This window comes from Phacochoerus africanus, chromosome 11, assembly GCF_016906955.1.
Source record: "Phacochoerus africanus isolate WHEZ1 chromosome 11, ROS_Pafr_v1, whole genome shotgun sequence".
Taxonomy (NCBI): domain Eukaryota; kingdom Metazoa; phylum Chordata; class Mammalia; order Artiodactyla; family Suidae; genus Phacochoerus; species Phacochoerus africanus.
This window is the reverse complement of record NC_062554.1, coordinates 105,202,670-105,225,120: the sequence shown is the minus strand read 5'-3', so window position 1 is coordinate 105,225,120 and position 22,451 is coordinate 105,202,670. Positions and strand designations below refer to the sequence as shown.

Here is a 22,451-nt window from a genome sequence, read left to right as displayed (position 1 = left end):
ACAGCTCACTGTTGACTCGCCCTTTTTTGGTTTCCCCACCACTCTGCTTTTTTGAAAAGGATTAGAGGTGACTTACAATGATGTATCATGTCAAGCTGGAGTTATAAGTGAAGAAATCTGGGTGACACTAAGATAAAGGCAGGACAACAAGGCAAAACCAGATGGGAGCATAGTCCTCAGAATTTGGGCAGATCTTGGGCACTCCTTCGGGATGAACAAAATGGAGCTTCCTAGCAGTCAGTGTGAAAAAGAAACACGTGTCCACACTCACAAGTTAATGGTCCAGCTGATCAGGGGCACAGACACCTTCATGAAATCTCTCCTGTGCCATTTCAGAAAAAGGCAACTCTGTGGTCAAACCTCTTTCTGTTTATTTTAAAGTTTGTCAGACATCCCATCTGGGACCCCGGCTCCCCTTCGTTTTCAGCCCTCTGACCCCCACCCTGCCCTCGAAGCATGTAGGGTGAGGCAGCATCCAGGACAGTTGGGGTCCCTCCGTGGGCTGTGCTGTGCTGTGAGCCTGGCAAGCAGACACCGTTCACTTTTCTGGGTGCAGTTTTGGGGATGCCTGGCTCTTGAGGGCTGGATTTCTTTTCTTTGGGGTGCTCGGCCTGCCGTCCTGGTTCCTCGACCCCGGGCCTGCATATTCAGCTTGGGCTTTGCCGCTCAGCCCATCTCTTTCCTTGTCAGAGCCCCTGGGTGGCTTGGTCCCTTCCCCAGTGACAGCTTCCGGGGGCCTGGACTCTTTCCACTTTGGCATTTGGGTTAAGGGATCTTTCCACCTTCGGGCTCCAGATTTTGAGTTGAATTCATATATTGCCCCGGTAACTAGGGAGAAAATACACAACCACCAACCACATCAACAAAAGAATCCAAATAATTCTCTGCTCCTCATCTTCACTCTGCTCTCCGTCCTTCCCCCCCCCCCCCCGCCCCCCCCCCCACCAGGGCAAGATGAAGCAGCTAGAAAGACAGAAAGCAGGCTGGGGAAGAAGACAAACAATCTTCACCAGCCCGCTCTTTCCGTGGAACGTGGGAGTCTGACCACACGGGTAGCAAGTATCACACCTCCTTGGAAAGAAAGGTTTAGGAGAGTCTCAAGGTCACCTCAGTGGCAAGGTTAGAGGCCACATAAATCTTGAATTCAGCATGTGCTTCAGATAAACTTAGGTCCTGTTTTTCATGGGGTTACCCAGTACGTTCTTTTTATTTATTTATTTTTTATGGCTGCCCCTGTGGTATATGGAAGTTCCTGGGCCAGGAATTGAATCCAAGCCGAAGCTGTAACCTATGCCACAGCTGTGGCAACGCTGGATCCTTTAACCTGCTCTTCTGGGCCGGGGATTGAACCCACACCTCCTCAGGGACCTAAGCCACTGTAGTCGCATTTTTATTATTATTACTATTATTATTATTATTTGCTTTCTAGGGCCGCACCCATGGCATATGGAAGTTCCCAGGCTGGGGTCTAATCAGAGCTATAGCCACTGGCCATAGCCACAGCCACAGCAATATGGGATCCGAGCCAAGTCTTTGATCTACACTGCAGCTCATGGCAATGCTGGATCCTTAACCCACTGAGTGAGGCCAGGGATCAAACCAGCATCCTCATGGATACTAGTCAGATCCGTTTTGGCTGCGCCACGACGGGAACTCCTGAAGAAACTCCTACCCAATACATTCTGACTTGTTTATTAAAAAGTCCCCTGAATCCTGATATAAACGGGAATTCACCAGGTAAGGAGGAAACGACTTTGCTTTTTATTTACCTGACGTTAGCAGAGATGTGCAGACACACACACAGATCTGGCCCCATTTGAGATGATGCAGGGGAGCCATTTGTAGTGTGTTGGAGCCAGCAGATGCTAAGTGATGTTTGTTCACATTAGTCCCCTTGGCTCATGCCTTCCTTTCTCCTTCGCTCACACACACAGACACGGGGGAACAGCCTCAGTTCTCCCCGGCTTTTGCCCTAGAAGATCTAGTTTCCAGCATGCCCCTGCTCCTGCCATTTCCATGCAGCACGAGTGGCCTCTCAGGCAGAGGATCCCACCAGCACTTATGCTAATGTGGGCACATTATGGTAACAAGTACCTAATAATAGAGGGAAATTTAATTCCAGCAGCAGCAGCAGCCTCTCCTGGAGAGGAGCCATCCTGCATCCGAGGAGGACGGAGCCGTTCGCATGTGAGGGTGGCAGGGAGCCAACACACTTGCCTCCCGAATTTGGTTTCCTTCCCTTTATTCACGTCTATAATGGAGCCTTTGTACGCGAAGGGATGTGTGTAAAGGAGCTAAATTTGGAGCTGATTTCACGGGGGTGATGGGCGCTCTGGAGGCCAGCTTTACCTTATGTTCATCTTGCCGACCAAGAAGAAATTCTTGGCCCCGATCTAGATAAAAAAAGGAGCCAAGCTTGCCATTTCTCCATATCTCTCACTACCAACAGGACGGTGTTGAAGCATCCAGAAGGGAGGGGGCCGTGGTGGAGAGGTGGGCGGGGGAGGTTGAGTCCCAGTGAGCAGGAAAAAAAATGCATTGTGGAAATTCACCAGTTCTCTGAATTGGTTTGTGATTTGGGAAGGGAGCCTGGGCAGAGGTGTGGTCCTTGAGTGGGGAGTGTTTAGGTGGGAACCTTCTGAGGCCTCCCACGCGATCACGTGCTTGAATGCCTGCAGGCCAGCTCTGTTTCAAGCTGATCTCACATGGTAGTGCAGCCTAGAAGGATCGGCAGGGTGTAGACACCATAACCGGATTGGCAGGCCGAGTGAAGAGGAGGACATTGGTTGGGGTCCTCCGTGACTCTACCAGCCTCGACTATGAACCCTTAGGGGTGGCACGGCCATGGAATTACCTGGGTCTTTGGCTTCGCCATCAAAGACAGTGTTCATCTGGATTGTTTCCTAAGGAGAACAAAGAGACAGCCTCGAGTTCAGGCTTCCACTCCTCCCCCCAGGCAAGGCTGCCCTTCCTTACAGCCCAGGTTCCCTACCCAGGACCTTCCTGACATTTATTTATTCAGTGGGCCCTGTGCTAGATGCTGGGGACACGGCAGCGGACAAGGCAGGTATGATGGCTGCCTGCACAGAGCTTGCAGTCAAGCAGGAGCTGTTGACAAAGGGGCATCACCACGTACAGTGATAAAAGACTGTGATGGGGGGGTATAGGCTGCTACGCAGGCGTGGGGGGTGGAAAGAGGACACTTAATCCAGACCTGGTGGGTAGGAAAGCATCCTGAGTAAATGCCATCTAAGCTGCAGAGCAGGAAGAGCAGAAGTGCCCTGCAGCAGCGTGTCAGCAGGATCTGCCAGGCAGACGTTATCTGCAGGGCAGGCACAGACGAGCGAGCCCTCACAAGGTCCCAGCCCCCATGTGGGCTGTGTCCACCCCCACACCTCCACCCCCGCCCAGGCCACGGCAGCCTTGCATCTGGGCCCCTCTGCCTTACCTAAGCCTGGCCACATCTTTTTCTTCCCCTGACCTGTCCTCTCTGCCGCCCTCCAGGACCTACTTCCGCCCCATGGAAACATCCCCTCCCCTCCCACGGTGCCCTCCAGTGACACTGTCCTTCAGCAGGCTCATGAGGACGGTGTTTGCAGACACCCACCTCCCATTTTCATCAGTTAAGGCATCACCTACTCACTTGCCCACTGCTCCGCTCTATGAAAGAGAAGGAACGGAGTCCTTCTATTGTATGGCTCCCATCCATATGATCAGTTCGACGGCTTTACTGTTTCCACTCATGGGACTGATTACTAGATGAATTTAATGGTACGTGTTTCTAAGCCTCTGAGTGGCATCACCAAGGCCACTTGCCTTAAACAGTAAGACCTGGGAGACAGGAGACCGCCCCTTCCTCCTGTTTGCAGACAGACCTGTGCTTATAAGCGCTTAGGGAACTGGCCTGAAGCAACACTTCCTTCTGTTCCTGCGTGCTGGTCCCTAAATGTATGGATCTTGGATCACAGCAAAGTCCCATTGTCGGGGGCGGGGGGGGGGGGGGGGTTAAGGGAGACCTGGGGGCAGGGGGTCACCTTCAAGTTCTATCACTTCCCAGTGGATGGATCAGATTGAGTTAAAAAAAAAAAACAAAAAAAAACAAGGAGGTCAAGTGAGGAGGTCACGTCTCAGCCATCCATAAGGCTTTGCATTTGTGTGATGCTGCATCATTTCCCCACTCTTTCCCCACTTGTTATTTCAGAGCAGGTGTCCTCACTCCCATTCCACTAATGAGGAAGCTACAGCTTAAAGAGGCCGGGGAGTCCCAAGGCCAAGGTCATAGGGCCCAGTGGGCAGAGCCAGGCCAGCACTGCATGGCGCTCTCTCTGTTACTTTTCCACAAGATTGGGGACGAGCAAAGCAAAAATAAATCCCATTAAAGGGTGAAGCACCAGTTTGGGTCTTTAAGCTCCTCTCTCCCACCACACTCTACTAGAGAACTGGTGTGGATAATAAACACCACTATTCAATATTTATGAAAGCCAGTTCTTCTGCAAATATATCAGCAGACAGATTCAGTGGAGGGAGCAAATTCTATCAGGAGCTCGTCACACAGCAATCTGTTCCAGTGGCCAAATACAAGCATCTCCCTGAATGATAAACACCCCAGTGGGGCTGTGGCAGGACTGGGAGGGGGGTGAGCGATCCCCCATCCCCACCTCTCTCCCCTCGGGTTCCTGGGGGGCCAGCCACCCTTACCACCACGAGCTCTCTCTTTGCGTCCTTCATTTCTGCAGGGAAGAGAACAGACAGAAGTTAAGCTTCCTGGACACTAAATTGACCTTAAAATTCTACCCCCACCATGAGATCTCTCTTCAACAGGCTTTGAGCTTAGTGTTGCAGGCACAGCAAAGCATTTTCCCTCTGGAGCCATGTGTGTTGACCGCCCTCCATCTTCTAGAAAAATACAAACACACATACACAATTTTTTTTAATGTTTGATTCTTTCCCCAGCTTATTATTATGACTGGAAATTAGCTTTTAAATGGCTTTATAGGTCAAAAGAATGATGGAGTTGCTATTTTTGTTTGCATGTGGGAATTCTTTGCATCCATTCCCTTTGCCCTTTTTAAAAAGTAACTAGGGTGGGAGATAGTTTGTGAAAAATCCCATTTATTAAAATTATTTCATCCAGTATGATCAATAACCACTGTAATCAAATTTCTAACCTTGCTTAGACATGCCTTGTGCCTGTCAGATGCACACACCTATGGCTGGAGGGATTAATCATTCTCAAAAACACTCTAGGAACTGCTGTAGTGGCTCAGCGGGTCAAGAACCCGACTAGTATCCATGAGGATGCAGGTTCGATCCCTGGTGCTGCTCAGTGGGTTAAGGATCCCACATTGCTGTGGCTGTGGTGTAGGCTGGCAGCTGCAGCTCCAATTTGACCCCTAGCCTGGGAACCTCCATATGCCATAGGTGAGGCCCTAAAAAACAAAAACAAAACAAAAATGACACTCTTTCCAGTTCTTTGTCCTAATTCTCCTGAGGCCACAGCTTTGGGGGTGGTGGCAACATCTCCTCTGATAGACCTTGCTCATTTCAGCAGTGCCCTGACGTCACTCAGCCCTCCCAGCCCACCTGACCCCACCCAGCCCCCTTTCTAATTAGCCTGACATAAATAACTTGCAAAAATGATCAAGCTCATTACAATCTGAGTATAGTATCTTATGTTCTTTAAAAAGAGGCATCTGGAGTTCCCGTTGTGGCGCAGTGGTTAACGAATCCGACTAGGAACCATGAGGTTGCGGGTTCGGTCCCTGCCCTCGCTCAGTGGGTTGACGATCCGGCGTTGCCGTGAGCTGTGGTGTAGGTTGCAGACACGGCTGGGATCCCGCGTTGCTGTGGCTCTGGCATAGGCCAGTGGCTACAGCTCCAATTCAACCCCTAGCCTGGGAACCTCCATATGCCGCAGGAGCGGCCCAAGAAATAGCAACAACAACAACAACAACAAAGACAAAAAAAAAAAAAAGCATCTGTGGAGTTCCCTGGTGAGTTCCCTGGTGGCTCAGTGGGTTAAGGATCTGGTGTTGTCACTGCTGTGGCTCGGGTTGCTGGGTTGCTGCTGTGGTGTGCTTCGATCCCTGGCCTGGAAACTTCCACATGCCATGGGTGTGAGCAGATAAAGACAAAGAGGCATCCGTCTAATATGCAGCGTGAGTGGTCCTTAGGAGGGCTTACCTCCTCCATGTGCAGGAGTCGCAAATAGACTCGGTCTGCATTCAACCCTCTGAGAATTCTCCGTCCCTGATGCACTTGGTGGGGAACAGACATCTAGGTGCCTATGTTCAGCTGATTGGAGGCAGCTCGGTAAGGGACAGGCAGGACCAAATGAGAGACCTGAGTGGGCCCACAGCCCCATGCACCCTCCTCTGCCCTCCTCTTTCTCCAGCTACGTCTGACCTCTGGTTCATCCCATCCATAGATGATGCAGTGGAAAACCCAGCAAGACAGGACTGTGCCTTGATTCTCTACCAAGCTGCAGCCCTTTTCAGTAACATAACTGAGCAAAAACCCAACAGTAACAACAACAAACAAAGGGAATCAGCACCGTACATACCTCCTTTCTTCACCCTAGAGGGGTAAAAGGATGGACAAGAATTAGCCTGGGAGCATTCTGCACTGATGCACGCTGACAACGTGAGGGCCTTTGGGCAAATGAGTTTCCCCAGGACTAAGAGGCTGATTGACAGAGGGGCGGGGCTGCGGATGAAAATGAAGCCCAGGCTCCCAGCCCTGCTCCATCACTACGGAAGTTGTGGGAGTATGGTACATTTGATAACGATTACTTCATAGCACTTCAGGGGATAGATTTTCTCTGATAACACTGAGTGAGGGCAGGACCACCCCAGCCAGAGTGTCAGGATTCTTCCTGCTGGGTTCTCCTTCCCAGATGCCAGCAGAGCAGAGGCCTGGCTCACAGCAGGAAGTGCTGACAACTGGGAGCTGAACCCTAGTTTCCTTGAGTTCCTGCTATCATGCAGTGGATCGGCAGTATTTCTGCAGTGCCAGGATGTAGGTTTGATCCCAGGCTGGGCACAGTGGGTTTAAGATCTGGTGTAGGTTGCAGCTGGGACTCAGATCTGATCCCTGGCCTGGAAACTCCATATGCTGGTGGGTGGCAAAAAAAAAAAAAAAAAAAGGTAGCGAGAAAACAAAAACAAAACCCCCCAGTTTCCTGTGACATGAAGAGCTGGACACTTGGACTCTTAAGACCTTTCCCATGATAACCTTAGATCCTATAATTCTGGGGCTCTAATTTTATTCTTTACTATTAGACAAACGTTGGTTGCCAGATGGTACAACACATTTCCAGAGAGGCCAGGTCTGAGTCTAAATTACTAGTTAGCTTTTTCTTTTTCTTTTTTTTAAAGTCAACTGTGCTGAAAACAATTCATATTTAGAATGTAAATGAAAATAACCAGGTTCAAGGTGCATATTTAACGTGTCTGTTGGATTACTTCCTTTAAGAACTTCTGCCCAGGAGTTCCCGTCGTGGCGCAGTGGTTAACGAATTTGACTAGGAACCATGAGGTTGCAGGCTCGGTCCCTGCCCTTGCTCAGTGGGTTAACAATTTGGCGTTGCCGTGAGCTGTGGTGTAGGTTGCAGGCGCGGCTTGGATCCCGAGTTGCTGTGGCTCTGGCGTAGGCTGGTGGCTATGGCTGCGATTAGACCCCTAGCCTGGGAACCTCCATATGCCATGGGAGCAGCCCAAGAAATAGCAAAAAAAAAAAGAACTGCCCAAATCCCATTACAGAGCACCACCATCCTTACAAGCTTAAGCATCACTCTTTCGGAGCCTTCTTTTTTTTTTTCAAGTCAATTTCTGAGTAGAGTCCAAATAAAATGCCTTTTTTAATTTCAGCAGATGCTTAAGGAGTTTTTACCTTGAAGTCAAGGTTGCCAATAGCAACGAACATCCCCAATAAATATGGCAAAATGCAATGAGCATCTTTATGCTAATACCTTATACTTTTATACAGTCGTTCATCCACAGACTTAAAGTTATTTGACACTACTAGCTAATCTTTAGAATACTTTTAAAAGCCACATGCGCCTTATCACCTCTTCTTTTTGCCAGTGAGAAATCCCAAAACGCAGGTAGCTCCAGTATCCCAGAATACTTGGGTGTAGAGCTAAACTTGGAATCTAGAATCCTGAGCTTACTGGGACTCAGCCATGGGGGAAAAAAAAATCATGCAAGAAGATTTTTTTTTTTTTTAAATAGCGTATGTAGCATTTACGCCACGTCAGGCATAGTGCTAAGTGCTGCCTTTGCATTTGCTCATTTAATTGTTTGGTTTTCAAATAAAGAAAATGAGATTCACAGAGGTTTTCCCTTGCCCAAATCCATATACCTGGAACACGGTAGAGCAAAGATACAGACCCCAGCCTCAAGTGACTCCAGAACCCAGGCTCAGGACCACTGGGTTCTCCCTATCAGAGCTCCTCAAGCCACTGATTCTGGAGAAGCTTGTAATAACTCAGTGCTGTCCTCACTTCACCATAGGACCTCCCTGTGGCTGGTCAAAGACCCTCTGCAGAGTGTCATCGAAGGGGGCCAATTAGTGTGCAGGAGGGAATGGAAAGCAGGCCGGCGTTTCCAGCCCTCAGGAGGGAGAGACGAGGGCCACACACACAAGAAAAATGATTAGTTAGTCACACAGAAGCCCAGCTGAGTCACTGGAGCCAAAAGCTTAACTCTCTTATTCGTTTTTTGTGCTTCCTCTGATTCCATCTCATCCTTTAAAAATTCCACGAATAACAGCAAAGCATATTCCCCCACTTCTTACGATGGGGATTGTTCTGAAGCTTTTATCCAGGACAAAATCACCAAGAGGCCGAAGCTCCAGTTTCATTGCGAATGCAAGAACAGGGCAGTTGCCAGGGAAAACCAAAGGAATAGTCTCCTGGCCCAGCAGGTGATCGGGCGAGGGGGCGGGGCGGGGCGGGGGGCGGGGGCGTCCACCAGGACCAGGAGAGCCCGATGCCTTCCCCATATCTTCGTTTCCTTCCTTCATCCCAGGCACCCTCTCCACCTGCAGAGAAACCCTGTCTGCCTTTCCTTCTCCCGACATCACTGGAAGCAGTGTCCTCCTAAAGGAAAGAGCCCAGCCCACTGGCAACTTACAGAGATGCCCTGTGCTTCCCAGTCTTGCGGGGACAGTGTCTGTAGATGGCTTTGGCCAACAGGACGATCAGGGACACCAGGAGACCCAGAAGCAGTACGGAGCCCAAAGTGATGACAAAAGGCACGTACCACGCCGATGGCGAATACACGTTTTTCCTCAGGATCTGATAGGTGACCCTGGGCTTGAATGACAGAGAAGCGGGAGGGTGAGTGGGGGCTGGTGGTGGTTTTGACATCCGCGCCCTCTCACATTGAGTGTTCATTCCTCTTTGTTCTTGCCGTAAACATCTGTGTGCTCATCGTGCTGGCTGCTTCAACCCAACACCTTATTTATAGTCCTGCCAGACATTAGATCCCAGCCCAGAAAACACAGGGAACTGGAAAGCAACGCGAGGCCTCAATTCACCCTCTTTCTTCCCCTTCCCCAACGGCAAAACTTCCATTGGCTTCTTTTCCTGCCAATTCATGGCATCACCTCAGGGCTAATATAGCCATTGTCTCTCACTGGGAAGGCATGAGCCGTGAACATTATTTTTTAACACTTTGAAGGCTTTTCAGGTTTTTTTAACACTCACTCCTGGCTGCACTGCCAGGTGAGCGGGCTGTTATCACCTCAAGTTCAGCATTTTCTTCCTAGCGAGGGAGACAGAGGACAAACACATTATGGTGGTTTCTGGATTGGAGATGTCACAACTGGGTCATGTTGTAAGTCCCAGAAAGGTGGCAATTCCTTCCTCAGGGACTCCTATTGCTCCCTCCCACAGCTGGAAGCCCTTAAGGTTACTTACTACCTCCATTCATTGGGGTTGGTTTTGTTGGTTTGTTGGTTGGTTTTTGGCCCAGGCGTGCAGCGGCTTGATGTGGGATCTCAGTTTCCAAACCTGGGATTGAACCCGGGCCCCAGTGGTGAAAGTGCCAAGTCCTAACTGCTAGACCAGCAGGGAACTACCTCACTAGGATCAACTGACTCCACCCCACAGGAGAGGAACATTAACCAGCTCGTGGTAAGACTCTGAGAAGCAGAATTTGACCAGGCTTTCTGAGCTTCTGGCTGCCATTTCCTCTGGCGTCCTGCAGGTGCAGAGCAGCTGACCAAGGGCGCAGTGTTTACCAGGAGCAAGAGGAAAGGGGACAAAAGAGTCAGGACAAATATAAGCCACTTCATCCAAGGAGCAGGGGATGATAATCCTCTTCTCAGATTCTAAGACTTCCCCCTCCTTCATCACATGGATTCTATTGTGGCACCTGCTTATTTCCCTCCTCCTGTTTATGACAATCTGTAGTTAGTTTATTAATTCGCACACCTGTTTATAATGTCTCCCCTTCTAGAAAGGAGGCTCTCAAGTGTTAGTGCACATCAGCCTCCCCTGGAAGTCTGTCCTGGCTCAGCGGAAGCAAATCTGACTGGCATCCATGAGGATGCAGGTTCCATCCCTGGCCTCACTCAGTGGGTTAAGGATCCGGCGTTGCCATGAGCTGTGGTGTAGGTCACAGACTCGGCTTGGATCCCGTGTTGCTGTAGCTGTGGTGTAGGCCAGCCACTGTAGCTCTGATTCGCTCCTTAGCCTGGGAACTTCCATATGCTGCAGGTGTGGCCCTAAAAAGACAAAAAACAAACAAAACCCCACAGATAGCTGGGCCCCACCCCCAGGGTTTCTGACCCAGTAGGAGTGGGGGGGGGGCGGTGGCGGGAAATGCCGGGTTTCAGCATCCTTCCCTGGAGGTCGTAGTAATGCTCGCGGTTGAGTGAGCTCTAATTTTAATGTTCTGGAGTGGGCTCAAGAGTGTGCTTTTTTCACAAGGTCCCAGGTGACGCTGATGCTGCTGATCTAGGGACCACACTTTGAGAACCACTGACCTATTCTGTAAGTGCCATAAGAGCAGAGATCTTTTCCAGCTTATTCACCAAAGTGCTTGGCATCTTATTAGGGATGGAAGCAATACTTATAGATGGAATGAGTGAATTTTTTTTGGAGTAGGGGTGGGGAGTAGGGTACAGATGGGCACAAAGTGACTCTGCAAAAAGTGGAGCCGGGGGAGGGGGAGGGAGTGGAATGGACTGGGAGTTTGGGGTTAGCAGACACAAACTATAGCCTTCGGAGTGGATAAGCAATGAGATCCTGCTGTACAGCACAGGGAACTATATTTAGTCACTTGTGATGGAACATGATAGACGATAATGTGAGAAAAAGAATGTCTATATATGTATGTATAACTGGGTCACTTCGGTGTATAGCAGAAATTGACAGAACATTGTAAATCAGCTATAATACAAAAAATTTTTAAAAGCTCATGTAAACAAAAGAAAAATCAAATGGCATTAAAAAAAAAAAAAAGTGGAGAAGGGCCCAGCAGCTGCTTGCTCTCATGGACACTGACTTGCAGTGGCTCTCAGGACAAGCAGAGAAGGCCTTGTGAAAGCAGCAAACATGTCCATGAAAACTGGCTCCTGTGACACATGGATGGTCAATACCTGATCGATCACAAGCCTGTGCATAAATATACACCCTTCTTTACCAGAACAGGAAAAATTAATGGTTCTATAAGCTCAAGGTCTCACCCAGCCAGTGACCCCTACATCCTGGCAACATCCTAACACCTCAGCTCTTCAGTCCACTGCATATTTCTCCTGGGTCAGGGGGCTCCACTGATGGAACTCACAAGGGATGTATCGGGGGAGTTCCAGGTCCCAAAGCCCTTACCCTGGGGGTTGTGGTGACAACTGTGGTTGGGCGAGGAATGACACTAATACTCAGTGTCACTGTCCCTGTTTCAACAAGAGCCCCAGCTCTCTTCCTGCCGGACAGCAAGTTGTCATCAGTTATGTAGACAAGCAGTTTGTAGTTCCAGATCTTATCAAGCCCACTGGCATAGTCGAAGCGAGTCGCAAGAAGCAGGCTTGTAACGTTGGACCCGGCGTTGGGAGAGAAGGTGAAGTGACGGTTGATGTTGCCTACGTGAGATGTGATACAGGGATTTGGGGGAAAGAAGAAGAGAGAGTGAGAAGGAAAGGGTTAAAAGAAAACTGCATTCAGCCTTTTCATTAAACATCCACACCTCAGGTGTAGACTGTTTCTGATGCACAAGGGCTGGGTCAGTGAGAGGATAGGGACCTTAACTGTATCACAGAGACTCTTACAATGAAAAGGAGAATAGGAGAGGGCCCTGCACACCTGTCCCAGGAGAAGGGCTGCCATCTACTGATCAGGCAGGGGTCTAACAATCCCGGTGTAGCCAGTGTCCAGCATCGGCACTGATTTGGTGACAGCATATAAGCCATGCTCAGGCCAGTCCGTGAACAGCAAGAGGGAAGAGTGGACCATGACCACCCCAGCTATAGGTCAAGTTCACTGTACGCCTTTCATGGAACCTGGCGGGTCACACCGGTGGCAGATGTCTCTGGAGTCCCCCAAAGGAAGGTGCGTCCTGGCTGCACAGGGACCTCGGTCTCCATGCCCACCTCCCCCACTGCTGCGTTCAGGCTGCAGGCTCAGAGCAGAGGGAGCCCAGGCAGAGAAGCTGTCCGCCCAGGCAGCCCTTGCTCATTCCTCCAGCGGCCCCAGACTCATTACTGACTGAAAACCAGTAAATGGAGCAGAGGGTGATGCAATTTTTACTCCCTTAGCAGCCAAGTGCCCCATAAAGGCCTGAGGGTTCTCAGTATGGATTATTTCCATCTCTGGCAGTCTCGAGGCGGGCTCTGCCCCTGGGTTTTGTGACACAGCCTGCTCGAGAGGCTTCCTGCTGCTAGAGTTCCTGCTCTGCCAGGGCTCAGCAGGTGGCCGAGCTGGGTTTTCTCTCTTTCACGTGAAATTGCTCTGCTTGTTTGGGTTTAAATCTCTGGCCCCAGCACTTCATTAGATGAGCTATTTTGGTCTCATTTCCATTGAGGGGTGCTCTTTTTTTTTTTTTCCCCTCCCACCATGGGATATTTTTAAAGAAAGAAAATGAATGGAGCAGAAGAGAATTCCTGAGGACACATTTCAAAATGCATTTCATCTATTTAAATTGTTATTATCCAGAGAGAGGGCTGGGATCCCCCTGCCCCCACTCCAAGCTTGCAGGAAAGGAGGTGGTGGAGGAGTTGGACTAAAAAAAAATTTTAACTACGCTAATCTGATTCATGAATTGTATGACAGGCTGGGAATTTGGGGTGGGGGTCACCATCAATCGGATTCTCCCTTCCTTGGGCCTGCCATGTATGGATGTCTGGGGAGAGTTGGGTGAGAAGGAGAGGACAGGAGGAAGCCTGGGGCTTCCAGGACCATCAGACTCTACATCCCTGCTTTCCTCATTCACAACCCCCACCCCCCACACTGTGCCAGATCAGTGTGTGAGCACAGGCTCCCACCCCTTCTAAACAGCATCTGCCACCGCCAACACCAGACGGACGTCAATACCATACCTGGGCCAATGGAGTAACGAAAAGACCTGGGGCTGGAGTCAAGGTCAGTACACGTCAGCTTGAAATTTTGAATATTTGTGCCAACTTTCAGATCCACTGGGATGGCCAGGAAATACGAGTTTGGAGTACAAATTGGCTTTTCATCATTTTCTTCAAGGATGTTCACAGTAACCTAAGAGCAGCAAGAAAGTGGCCTTTATTGAGCGTGTCTCACTGAGTCCTTACTGTGTGCCGGGCACTGGACTGAGCGCTTGTTGCAAACTAGTGGGGCTTAACCTTTCCCACGACAGATAATATGATTATTTCCACTTTAAAGATGCGGAAGCTGAGGCTTAGGGAGATGAGGTAATTAACCTAAGGCCATTCAGCTAGAATTAGATCTCAGGTCTGTCCTACTCCAAGTCCTATGCTGTTAACTGCTATACTGTGTGTACATGTGTTATGTACCTGCATATGTGCCTAATATATGTATACATCCACACGCCCCCTCACACACACATGTGTGCACCTAGACACATGGGCGCATCCCCAGATGATACTGAGTTGTTTTTCCAGTAAGGGCGATGGATTAACTGTGACCTCCCTGTGCTACCTGTCCTTGTCATTTGGAAATTCTCTTTAACCTTGGAAGATAGAGCAGGGGCTCTCAGCGCTGGCTCTACTTTCTCTGGCCCACGCCAGACCAGATGAATCGGACTCCCTGGAGGGTGGGGCCCAGGTCGGTTTTTTTATGTTCCTCAGCTGATTTTAATATGCAGCCAGGGTTGAGAATCCCTGGCCTAGAAAGAGCCGACCTGGCTTAGCCAAGTCTCCTCTGTGACCCGGCTATCAGTCCTACACTGAGCTGGTGGCGCTGGCCTGGCACGAGCAGGGACCGGCCTGTTCTCTTTCATCGCCGTCTTTTGTGCCTGCTGAATTGGAATATGGACTGGGACGCCTGCCAGCATGCAATCATGGAATGTCAGCCCTGAAAGGGATTTATGTCATCCTCACCCTTTTTAAAAGCTTATGAATTTTTGAGTCGTATTCATTCTACCTTTGAAATTTGGGGATTTCAGCTATTTCTGAGCCCAGGAATAAATTGAAATGTTCTCTCTTGTTAGGTCCCAAAGTGGACCCCATTCATTCCTCTCAAAAACCCAGCCTAACAAACAGGACAATTATCTTCAACTTAGCACATCTCTTCCTCAGCGAGCAATGCTGAGCCTCACACATCATTAAAACCATCGTCCCACTAATTCAAAGCAAGTCACCAGAGGAGCTGGACTATTCAGGCTTTGAGTGATGAGGTGACTCTCCATGAGAGCGAGAGAAATCAGGGTACAAAGATAAGCATTGCTCGGACCCCTTTGGAAAATTGGGATCAAAGTTGAGAAATGAACTCGGTCTCCTGACTCTGAACCAGTCATTTGCTCTATCACATAGGGCTGTCTGCCACTAGCCAAGTTCATTTTGCCTTCTGCTTTTTCAATTTACTAACAGGAAAGACCAAGACATAGTTCCCTCTTTGCGGCCATCATATTACTGTCAAAAGTCCTAATCCCTCTTTGTGGCCACCGTATTACTGTCAAAAGTCCTAACCACTGACAGCACAGACCTGTTAAACCCTGGCTGCTCACAGTACGTCCAGGGACCAGTGCATGGGCACTGCTCAGAAGCATGTTAGAAATGCAGGTTCTCAGGCTCCACTCAGAAACGCATTTAACCAGATTCTCAACATCAGAGGTTGCAAAGCAATATAGCCCTGTGGCAAGCCAGATCTTTGTAAGACCTGTCCCACCCGGCATGACGGGGGTAGGGTAGGAACAGGCTACAACTGCTGGGAGCGATTGCATAACTGCAGCCCGCCTTGGAAGCAAAGGGGGATTTAAAGGCAGCAGGAGGAAGCTTGTCTCTCAGAGTGGCTGTCAGTCTCAGTGCCCCTCCCAGTCACCCACAAACATGGGCTTAGAGATGTCATTCTATTTCCTGGCAGTTATGTGTGTCCGATTGTGCTGTCCGGGACCACCAGCCATTTCTGGTCACATCTGCAGGATGTGCCTTATTAAGCTTCCTTTTTTTTTTTTTTTTTTTTTTTAACCACACCCTCCACACATGGAAGTTCCTGGGCCAGGGATTGAACCGGAACCACAGAAGCGGCCACACTGAATCCTTTAACCGCTAAGACACCAGAAACGTCCTAAGATTCCTTATTGCTACTGCTGCCCCTGGAGGGTGCCAGGGTGACCTGAAGTCAACCAGTCAGGCTGGTGGGAACACACCAGACAGCCCCACTCACAGTGACCGAGCTGCTGTCCTCGCTGTTGGTGGCCTGGACTCTGAGAATGTGGACGGGGCTTGTTTCGTAGTCTGCTTTAGTCACCAGCTGGAGTTCTCCCGTTTGGGGATTAATCCAAAATATGTTTGGGTACTGCAGGCTGGCCCCTCCAGTAGAGATGGAGTATATGATGTCACCCTGGGGGAGGTCTTTATCTGTCGCACGCACCTGTCCAATCCGGGTTCTAGCTGGAAGAAGAAAGTACCTGAGATGAGTCCTGCTTTGGGGGTGAAGGGAGGAGCCAGGAGCGGACATTCTCAGTGCCATGGGCAGAGGGACTTTTGGAGGCCTCTGGGCTATTCAAACCCTGTGTGTTTTACATCTTCAATTCTATTCAAGTCAAACTGTGCTCAGGACTGCCACTAGGTAACTGGCCGTATGATTCAAGCAGTACTGTGATGTCAAAGACAATTCAGGTCTTTATAGAGGCTCCAAGCACGCCCGTTATTATATGATCACGACACTGCAGAGAACATCTTCACACATACGTCTCTCTGCAGCAGTGTTGTCTAAAATCTTTTGTATTTGTCAAATTTTCCATAAGGAGCATGGGCAGCTCTTATAAACGGGCTGAAAAAGAAATAATTTGCAACAGGATGATTACAGGGTATTTTTGATTTTTAAAAATGTTTATTTATGTATGTATTTATTTATTTATTTTTTGTCTTTTTTGGGCCGTGCCCACAGCCTGTGGAGGTTCCCAGGCTAGGGGTCAAATCGGAGCTGCAGCTCCCAGCCTACACCACGGCCACAGCAATGCAGGATCTGAGCCTTGTCTGCGACCTACACCACAGCTCACAGCAAGGCCAGATCCTTAACCCACTGAGCAAGGCCAGGGATCGAACCCGCAACTTCATGATGCCACTCAGATTCGCTAACCCCTGAGCCATGATGGGAACTCCTGATTTTTGATTTTTAAATCCTGTTTCATGTTGCTTATTTTACACATCCTGTTGGTGGGGCTGCTGGAGTTCTGGCTTGATTGTTTTATAGAAGTTCTTCCTCGTAAATTATACTCCTCAAGGGCAGAACCTCTTCTTATTCTACTATATAGGCCAGCACCAAGTGCTTGGCCCAACGTAGGTGATTAATAATTGTCACACGATCTGTGAATTCATAAAAAGCCTATTCCTGCTGCAGTTGTTATTGAGGGGATATTGGCATAAGGAAGTAAAAGCACTTTCTTGAGACCTTCTTTTTTTCTTTTTTCTTTTGTCTTTTTGCCTTTTCTAGGGCCACACCTGTGGCATATGGAGGTTCCCAGGCTAGGGGTCTAATCAGAGCTGTAGCTGCCGGCCTACACTAGAGCCACAGCAATGCCAGATCCAAGCTGTGTCTGCGACCCACACCACAGCTCACAGCAACACCGGATCCTTAACCCACTGAGCAAGGCCAGGGATCAAACTGAAACCTCATGGTTCCTAGTCGGATTCGTTAACCACTGAGCCACAGTGGGAACTCCCAGTCCCTCTTTTTGTGCTTGATGTAAAACGAAATGCCAGGGGCGTTCCCGTCATGGCTCAGCAGTAACAAACCTGACTAGTATCCTTGAGGATGCAGGTTCGATCCCCGGCCTCGCTCAGTGGGTTAAGGATCCTGCATTGCCATGAGCTGTGGTATAGGTCGCAGAGGTGGCTCAGATCCCGCATTGCTGTGGTTGTGGTGTAGGCTGGCAGTCAAAGCTCCCATTTGACCCCTAGCCTGGGAACTTCCATATGCTGCAAGTGTGGCCCTAAAAAGCAAAAAAACAAAAAACAAAAAATTAAAAAAAAATGTAATGTCAGGAAATGGAGCTCATCATAAAGAGAGACTATGAATTGGAGAGGAAGTCATTTCGGAGGGAGAGTCTGGGGTTTGTTTGGTTTTTAGTGTAGAAGTATCCATGAGCAATGGCTCAGAGGCTGTGGTGAAGTCTGATTATACCAGAGTTAAAGGTACCGCCTTCAAACTGGGAGAAATGGGGAGAAACCAAGCTGGAAGTGGGAAAGAGTCTGCAGGCAGAAATCAAGGCATCTTGAAGGGTGAAAAAGCAGCCTCCAGGGAATCCTACCAAGGACCAGAGAAGGCGTCATTTGTTTTCAAATGAAAGAAATCTAGAAATGGGAAGCCTCCTCTCAATTTTTAATTTCAACCTCTGAGCGAGCTGGGTAGAAATCAGTGGAGACCAAGGGAAATTTAGGCTGCAAAGGAGAGAATTAGCGGAATCAGGCACCCAGACAAGGAGGCAATCAGGGGATTCAGAGAGATGCCATTTAAGCAACAGTTTCCACAATCTAGATTTCACCTGAAGGGCTCCTCAGCAGCGAGGACAATTTAGAAAGAAGAGATTCAGTAAACACGAATCAGCAGTGAGTGGGTGTGCACAGCTCCACAAGGGCCTCTGCAGGGAGCCTCCAAGATCTGTGTCTTGTCTGTTCCTTATCTATGCTTAAATTCTTTTTCTCTTTTTTTGGTGGTTAAGTTATTTTTAAAATAATTTTATTGGCATATATTTGACTTAACAAAGTTGTGTTAATTTTAGCCGCCCAACAAAGGACGTCAGTTATGCACATACATATATCCATTCCCTTTCAAATTCCCTTCCCATACTGGCCACTACAGAGCACTGAGTAAATGTTACCTGGGCTTAATTCTGACACAGCAAATACGTAGGACGGACTATCAAAGACAAGAGGAAACTCGTTTTCTGGGCTTGTTAGGATATAAATGTTGATGTTATCTAAAAACGGAAATAGGAAAAAAAATTAAATCACAATACAGGCATTGCTCGTTCTGTTGCACTTCGCAGATACTGCGTTTTTTTACAAATGGAAGGTTTGTGGGAACCCTGCATGGAGCAAGTCTATTGGCATCCTTTTTCAAATAGTATTTGCACTTCACGTCTTTGTGTCATGTTTTGGTAATTTTTGCAATACTTCAAACTTTTTCACTATTATTATATTGTTACGGTGACTTGTGATCAGTGATCCTTGGTGTTACTCTTGCAAAAAGATTACACCCTGCTAAAGATACAGATGATGGATAGCATTTTTTTTTTTAGCATTAAAGTAGTTTTAATTAAAGCATGTACTTTTTTAAAGACATAATGCTATTGCACACTTAGCAGACTACCGTATAGTATAAATTGAACTTTTTTTTTTTAGAGCCACACTTGCAGCACATGGAGGTTCCCAGGCTAGGGGTCCAATCGGAGCTACAGCTGCTGGCCTACACCACAGCCACAGCAATGCCAGATCCGAGCCTCGTCTGCGATCTACACCACAGCTCATGGCAACGCCAGATCCTTAACCCACTGATCGAGGCCAGGGGTCAAACCCACAACATCATGGTTCCTAGTCAGATTCGTTTCCGCTGTACCACCATGGGAACTCCTATAACTATAACTTTAGAGGAAACCCAGAAATGCATGTGACTTGCTTTATTGCTCTGTGCCTGAGCCAAAGAGTTTAAACTTGAACTTGACAGTTCTGGGGAGACTTGAGGGCTTTAAGTGAGGAAGTAATATGATGGCATGTGTGTTTCCTGAAAATCACTGTCAAAAATGTGGAGGATGCACTGGAAAGGGGCAAGGCTAAAGCAGGTAGCTGTAATTCAGCTACGAAAGAGGGGGTTCTAGAGTGGTACTAGTGGGGTGGGAGAGGCAGAGTTGTGGGGGACGGCAGCAGATCCTTAATATTTTAATAGGTGACACAGAAGAAAGGACTTGGAGAGTGATTGCATATGCTTGGTGGAGGACTGGAGAAGGCTGGGCTGATTCCCAGGTGTCTGGGTTTTTGGAAGTCTCCTTTTGAACACGCATACATACCTGACCTAAGACCAAGTATTGCTTAGCATAGTTTAGTCATTGTTACTCAAGGAGGATATTTCATGAGATAAATCAAAATGATACTTGCTTTTATAGTAAGGAGGGGCAACATCTTGCACCTGGATTATCACAGTGTGTTTATTGCCGGCTGCTAGATTACTTGGATTTTCATAATCTAGGTCACCGATCAACTGGATTAAAAGAGAGAGAGCGAAATACGTAGAATAAACAATCCTTTTAATTGAACGGACAAAGACATTTTCATATACTGTTAGTGGACATGTACATTGCAAAACCCTTCTGAAGAGCATTTTTTTCCCACATGAGGAACTTTAAAAAGTTAAGGCCGTACCTTTGCTCACTGCTAAAGAACTTATCCAAAAGAATTTACCAGCAAAGGAAATCAGGGTTTAAAGATGTTCATCAAGCACCATTGATTGCCCTGCCTACTTTAGGGAAGTCAGAGTTCCCGCTGTGGTGCAGTGGATTAAGAATCCAATTGCAGGAGTTCCTGCTGTGGTGTGGCAGAAACCAGTGTGACTAGTATCCATGAGGATGCGGGTTCGATCCCTGGCCTCGCTCAGTGGGTCCGGGATCCAGCGTTGCCATTTGTTGTGGTGTAGGTCACAGGTGTGGCTCTGATCTGGCACTGCTGCAGCTGTGGCATTGGGCTGGCAGCTACCTCTTTGACTGGACCCCTTGCCTGGGCACCTCCATATGCCATGAGTGGGGCCCTAAAAAGACAAAAGATGCTTATGCACATATGTATAGACTAGACATAAAAACTATGCACAAGGAAGAAGACAGAAGGAAATATATCAAAATGTTAACAGTGATTATTACTGAATAGTAGTGCTTTTCTGTGTTCCCTACATTTTCTACGATGAACATATATTAATTTCTCAAACAGAAAAAAATAGATGTTATTTTTTATTGACACAGCGAATAAAATTGGTATGGCTTTCTTGGGTTTGGAAGGTGGGAAAGGGGGTGGAAGGGACGATATCTGGCGGGCTGCTTGCTCTTCTCCTTGAGGCTTTATCTCTGATGCAAAGACACCCCCTCATCAAGGCCACCCTTCTCCAAGAGCCCCACCCACCTTCTGCGCCGCCCTCCCAGCCCTCTCCCCATTCCCCGGCGCCCTCCAGCGGGAACTCTGTCATTAAAGGTCTCACAGAGCTCATGGAGACCTGCCTTTCATGCCCCAGTGGAGTGGCCCCTCTTTTTCTCATTCCCTTTGGGTCTCCAGTGGTTCTACAGCGTGGAATTTATTTACTTATTTTAAAAATTTATTTATTTTTATGGCTGTACCCTCGACATATGGAAGTTCCCAGGCTTGGGGTGGAATCGGAGCTGCAGCTGCTGGCCTGTGATACAGCCACAGCAACACAGGACCCGAGCCATGTCTGCACCCTACACCACAGCTCACAGCAATGCCGGATCCTTAACCCACTGAGTGAGGCCAGGACCTGGCCCTGCTCTCTCTCACCTCATACCTCTGTGGCCAGGAATAAGTGCTGAAATAAACAGAAGTGCTGGAACCCAGAGGGCACTGATGTGATGGTGGAGGCATGCTCACTAGGCACACAAATTGCAAACTGCGAGCTATGCAAGGAAGAATCCAGTCCTTAGCACTCCAGGCATAACCACACATAACAAACACTTCCCGGAACTTGGGTAAAATAAAGAGCAAATGGGGAAAACAGAGTCACTATTAAGTTAGTTATAGTCACTCAGAGAGGGAGTTGCCTCGGAAATTTCTCTCCATTGGGCAGCAAAAGCACTCCGCATGTCAGCTCAGCTTCCCCCATGCCCTTTCAATGATGCAATGACCATTTACTGACCACAATTTTCCCAGAGCCAGCTGGATCCTGTAAAAATCTGCCGCTGCTCCCCACTCCAGATGGCGTGGTGAAGTTGAATTGGTTGTTTGGTGCTTCGCTGTCATCGTCAAAGCAGAACTTGTTCAGGTCCAGAAGCAACATCCCCTTGGCTGCTCTCTCAGGCACCATAATGCTGGCGAAAAGACACAACTCCATAGTTTCCCCAACAAATGGTGACCGAGTGTTCCTTCTAACGTGGGCCCCGGGCGAGACACCCCAGCTTTCACTGCCCTTGAAAGCAAGTCCATGGTGACTGTAGTCCCCCCGTCACTGGCATCCCCGCTCTGCCCTTGCCTCCTTTCAGACCATCCTTAACCCAGCAGTGGAGCATCCTGTGAAAAGGTTGTCAGATCACACCGCTTGTCTGCCCCTAAATCCCCAAGAACTCCATTGCACTCAAAGTCCTAACTCTCATCTACAGGATCTTTCACGATGTGTGCCTAGCCCTATCCCTGCACCGACTCCCACCCCAACCCTACCTTACCTGTCTGAACTCAGCTGCTAACTCTTCTTGTCCCCTCTACTTCAGATGCCCTGGCCTCCCAGTGCTCCTGGACACCCCGGGCTCCGGCCTCAGGGCCATTGCACTTACCATGCAGGGCTCTTCCCAGAAACATCCACTTGCACTTTCTTTAGTCTAATCAAATGGCACCTTCTCAGGTATCCCTGGCCACCCCATCTAAAATGTCAATGCCACCTGCCCATGGCTCCCTCTCCCATCCCTCCTTTTAGTTTTAATGTTTAGCACTTACATCTTCCAACTTACTTATCCTGATTTTTTTCCTGCCCCCCAAATGTAAGCACCATCAGGGCGGGGATCCCTGCTTTGTTCTCAAGAAATTTTTGTTGGAATGAATAAATGGGATTAGCACAGGAGTGAAGGCGAGTATAAGAGAAGTATGAATTC

General features: G+C 48.6%; 1 protein-coding gene across 9 annotated transcripts in view; it reads right to left on the bottom strand.

Moving 5' to 3' along the window:
• Positions 1-349: 349 nt before the first annotated feature.
• Positions 350-22,451, bottom strand: part of CDHR3 (cadherin related family member 3) — a 70,865-nt gene continuing 48,763 nt past the window's right edge. For 2 of the 9 annotated variants that reach the window (XM_047752594.1, XM_047752597.1), the window contains 12 exons: positions 21,506-21,677; positions 19,750-19,852; positions 18,477-18,575; positions 15,818-16,044; positions 13,540-13,711; positions 11,837-12,087; positions 9,135-9,316; positions 6,563-6,576; positions 6,184-6,294; positions 4,699-4,730; positions 2,855-2,903; positions 350-828 (listed from right to left, as the gene is read on the bottom strand). In XM_047752594.1, coding sequence (XP_047608550.1) covers positions 539-828; positions 2,855-2,903; positions 4,699-4,730; positions 6,184-6,294; positions 6,563-6,576; positions 9,135-9,316; positions 11,837-12,087; positions 13,540-13,711; positions 15,818-16,044; positions 18,477-18,575; positions 19,750-19,852; positions 21,506-21,677 — 1,702 coding nt within the window. In that variant the 3' untranslated portion in view covers positions 350-538. Of the gene's footprint in view, positions 829-2,854; positions 2,904-4,658; positions 4,731-6,183; positions 6,295-6,562; positions 6,577-9,134; positions 9,317-11,836; positions 12,088-13,539; positions 13,712-15,817; positions 16,045-18,476; positions 18,576-19,749; positions 19,853-21,505; positions 21,678-22,451 lie in introns of all 9 variants that reach the window. The other 7 variants (XM_047752596.1, XM_047752599.1, XM_047752595.1 and 4 more) reach the window with 7 other exon arrangements.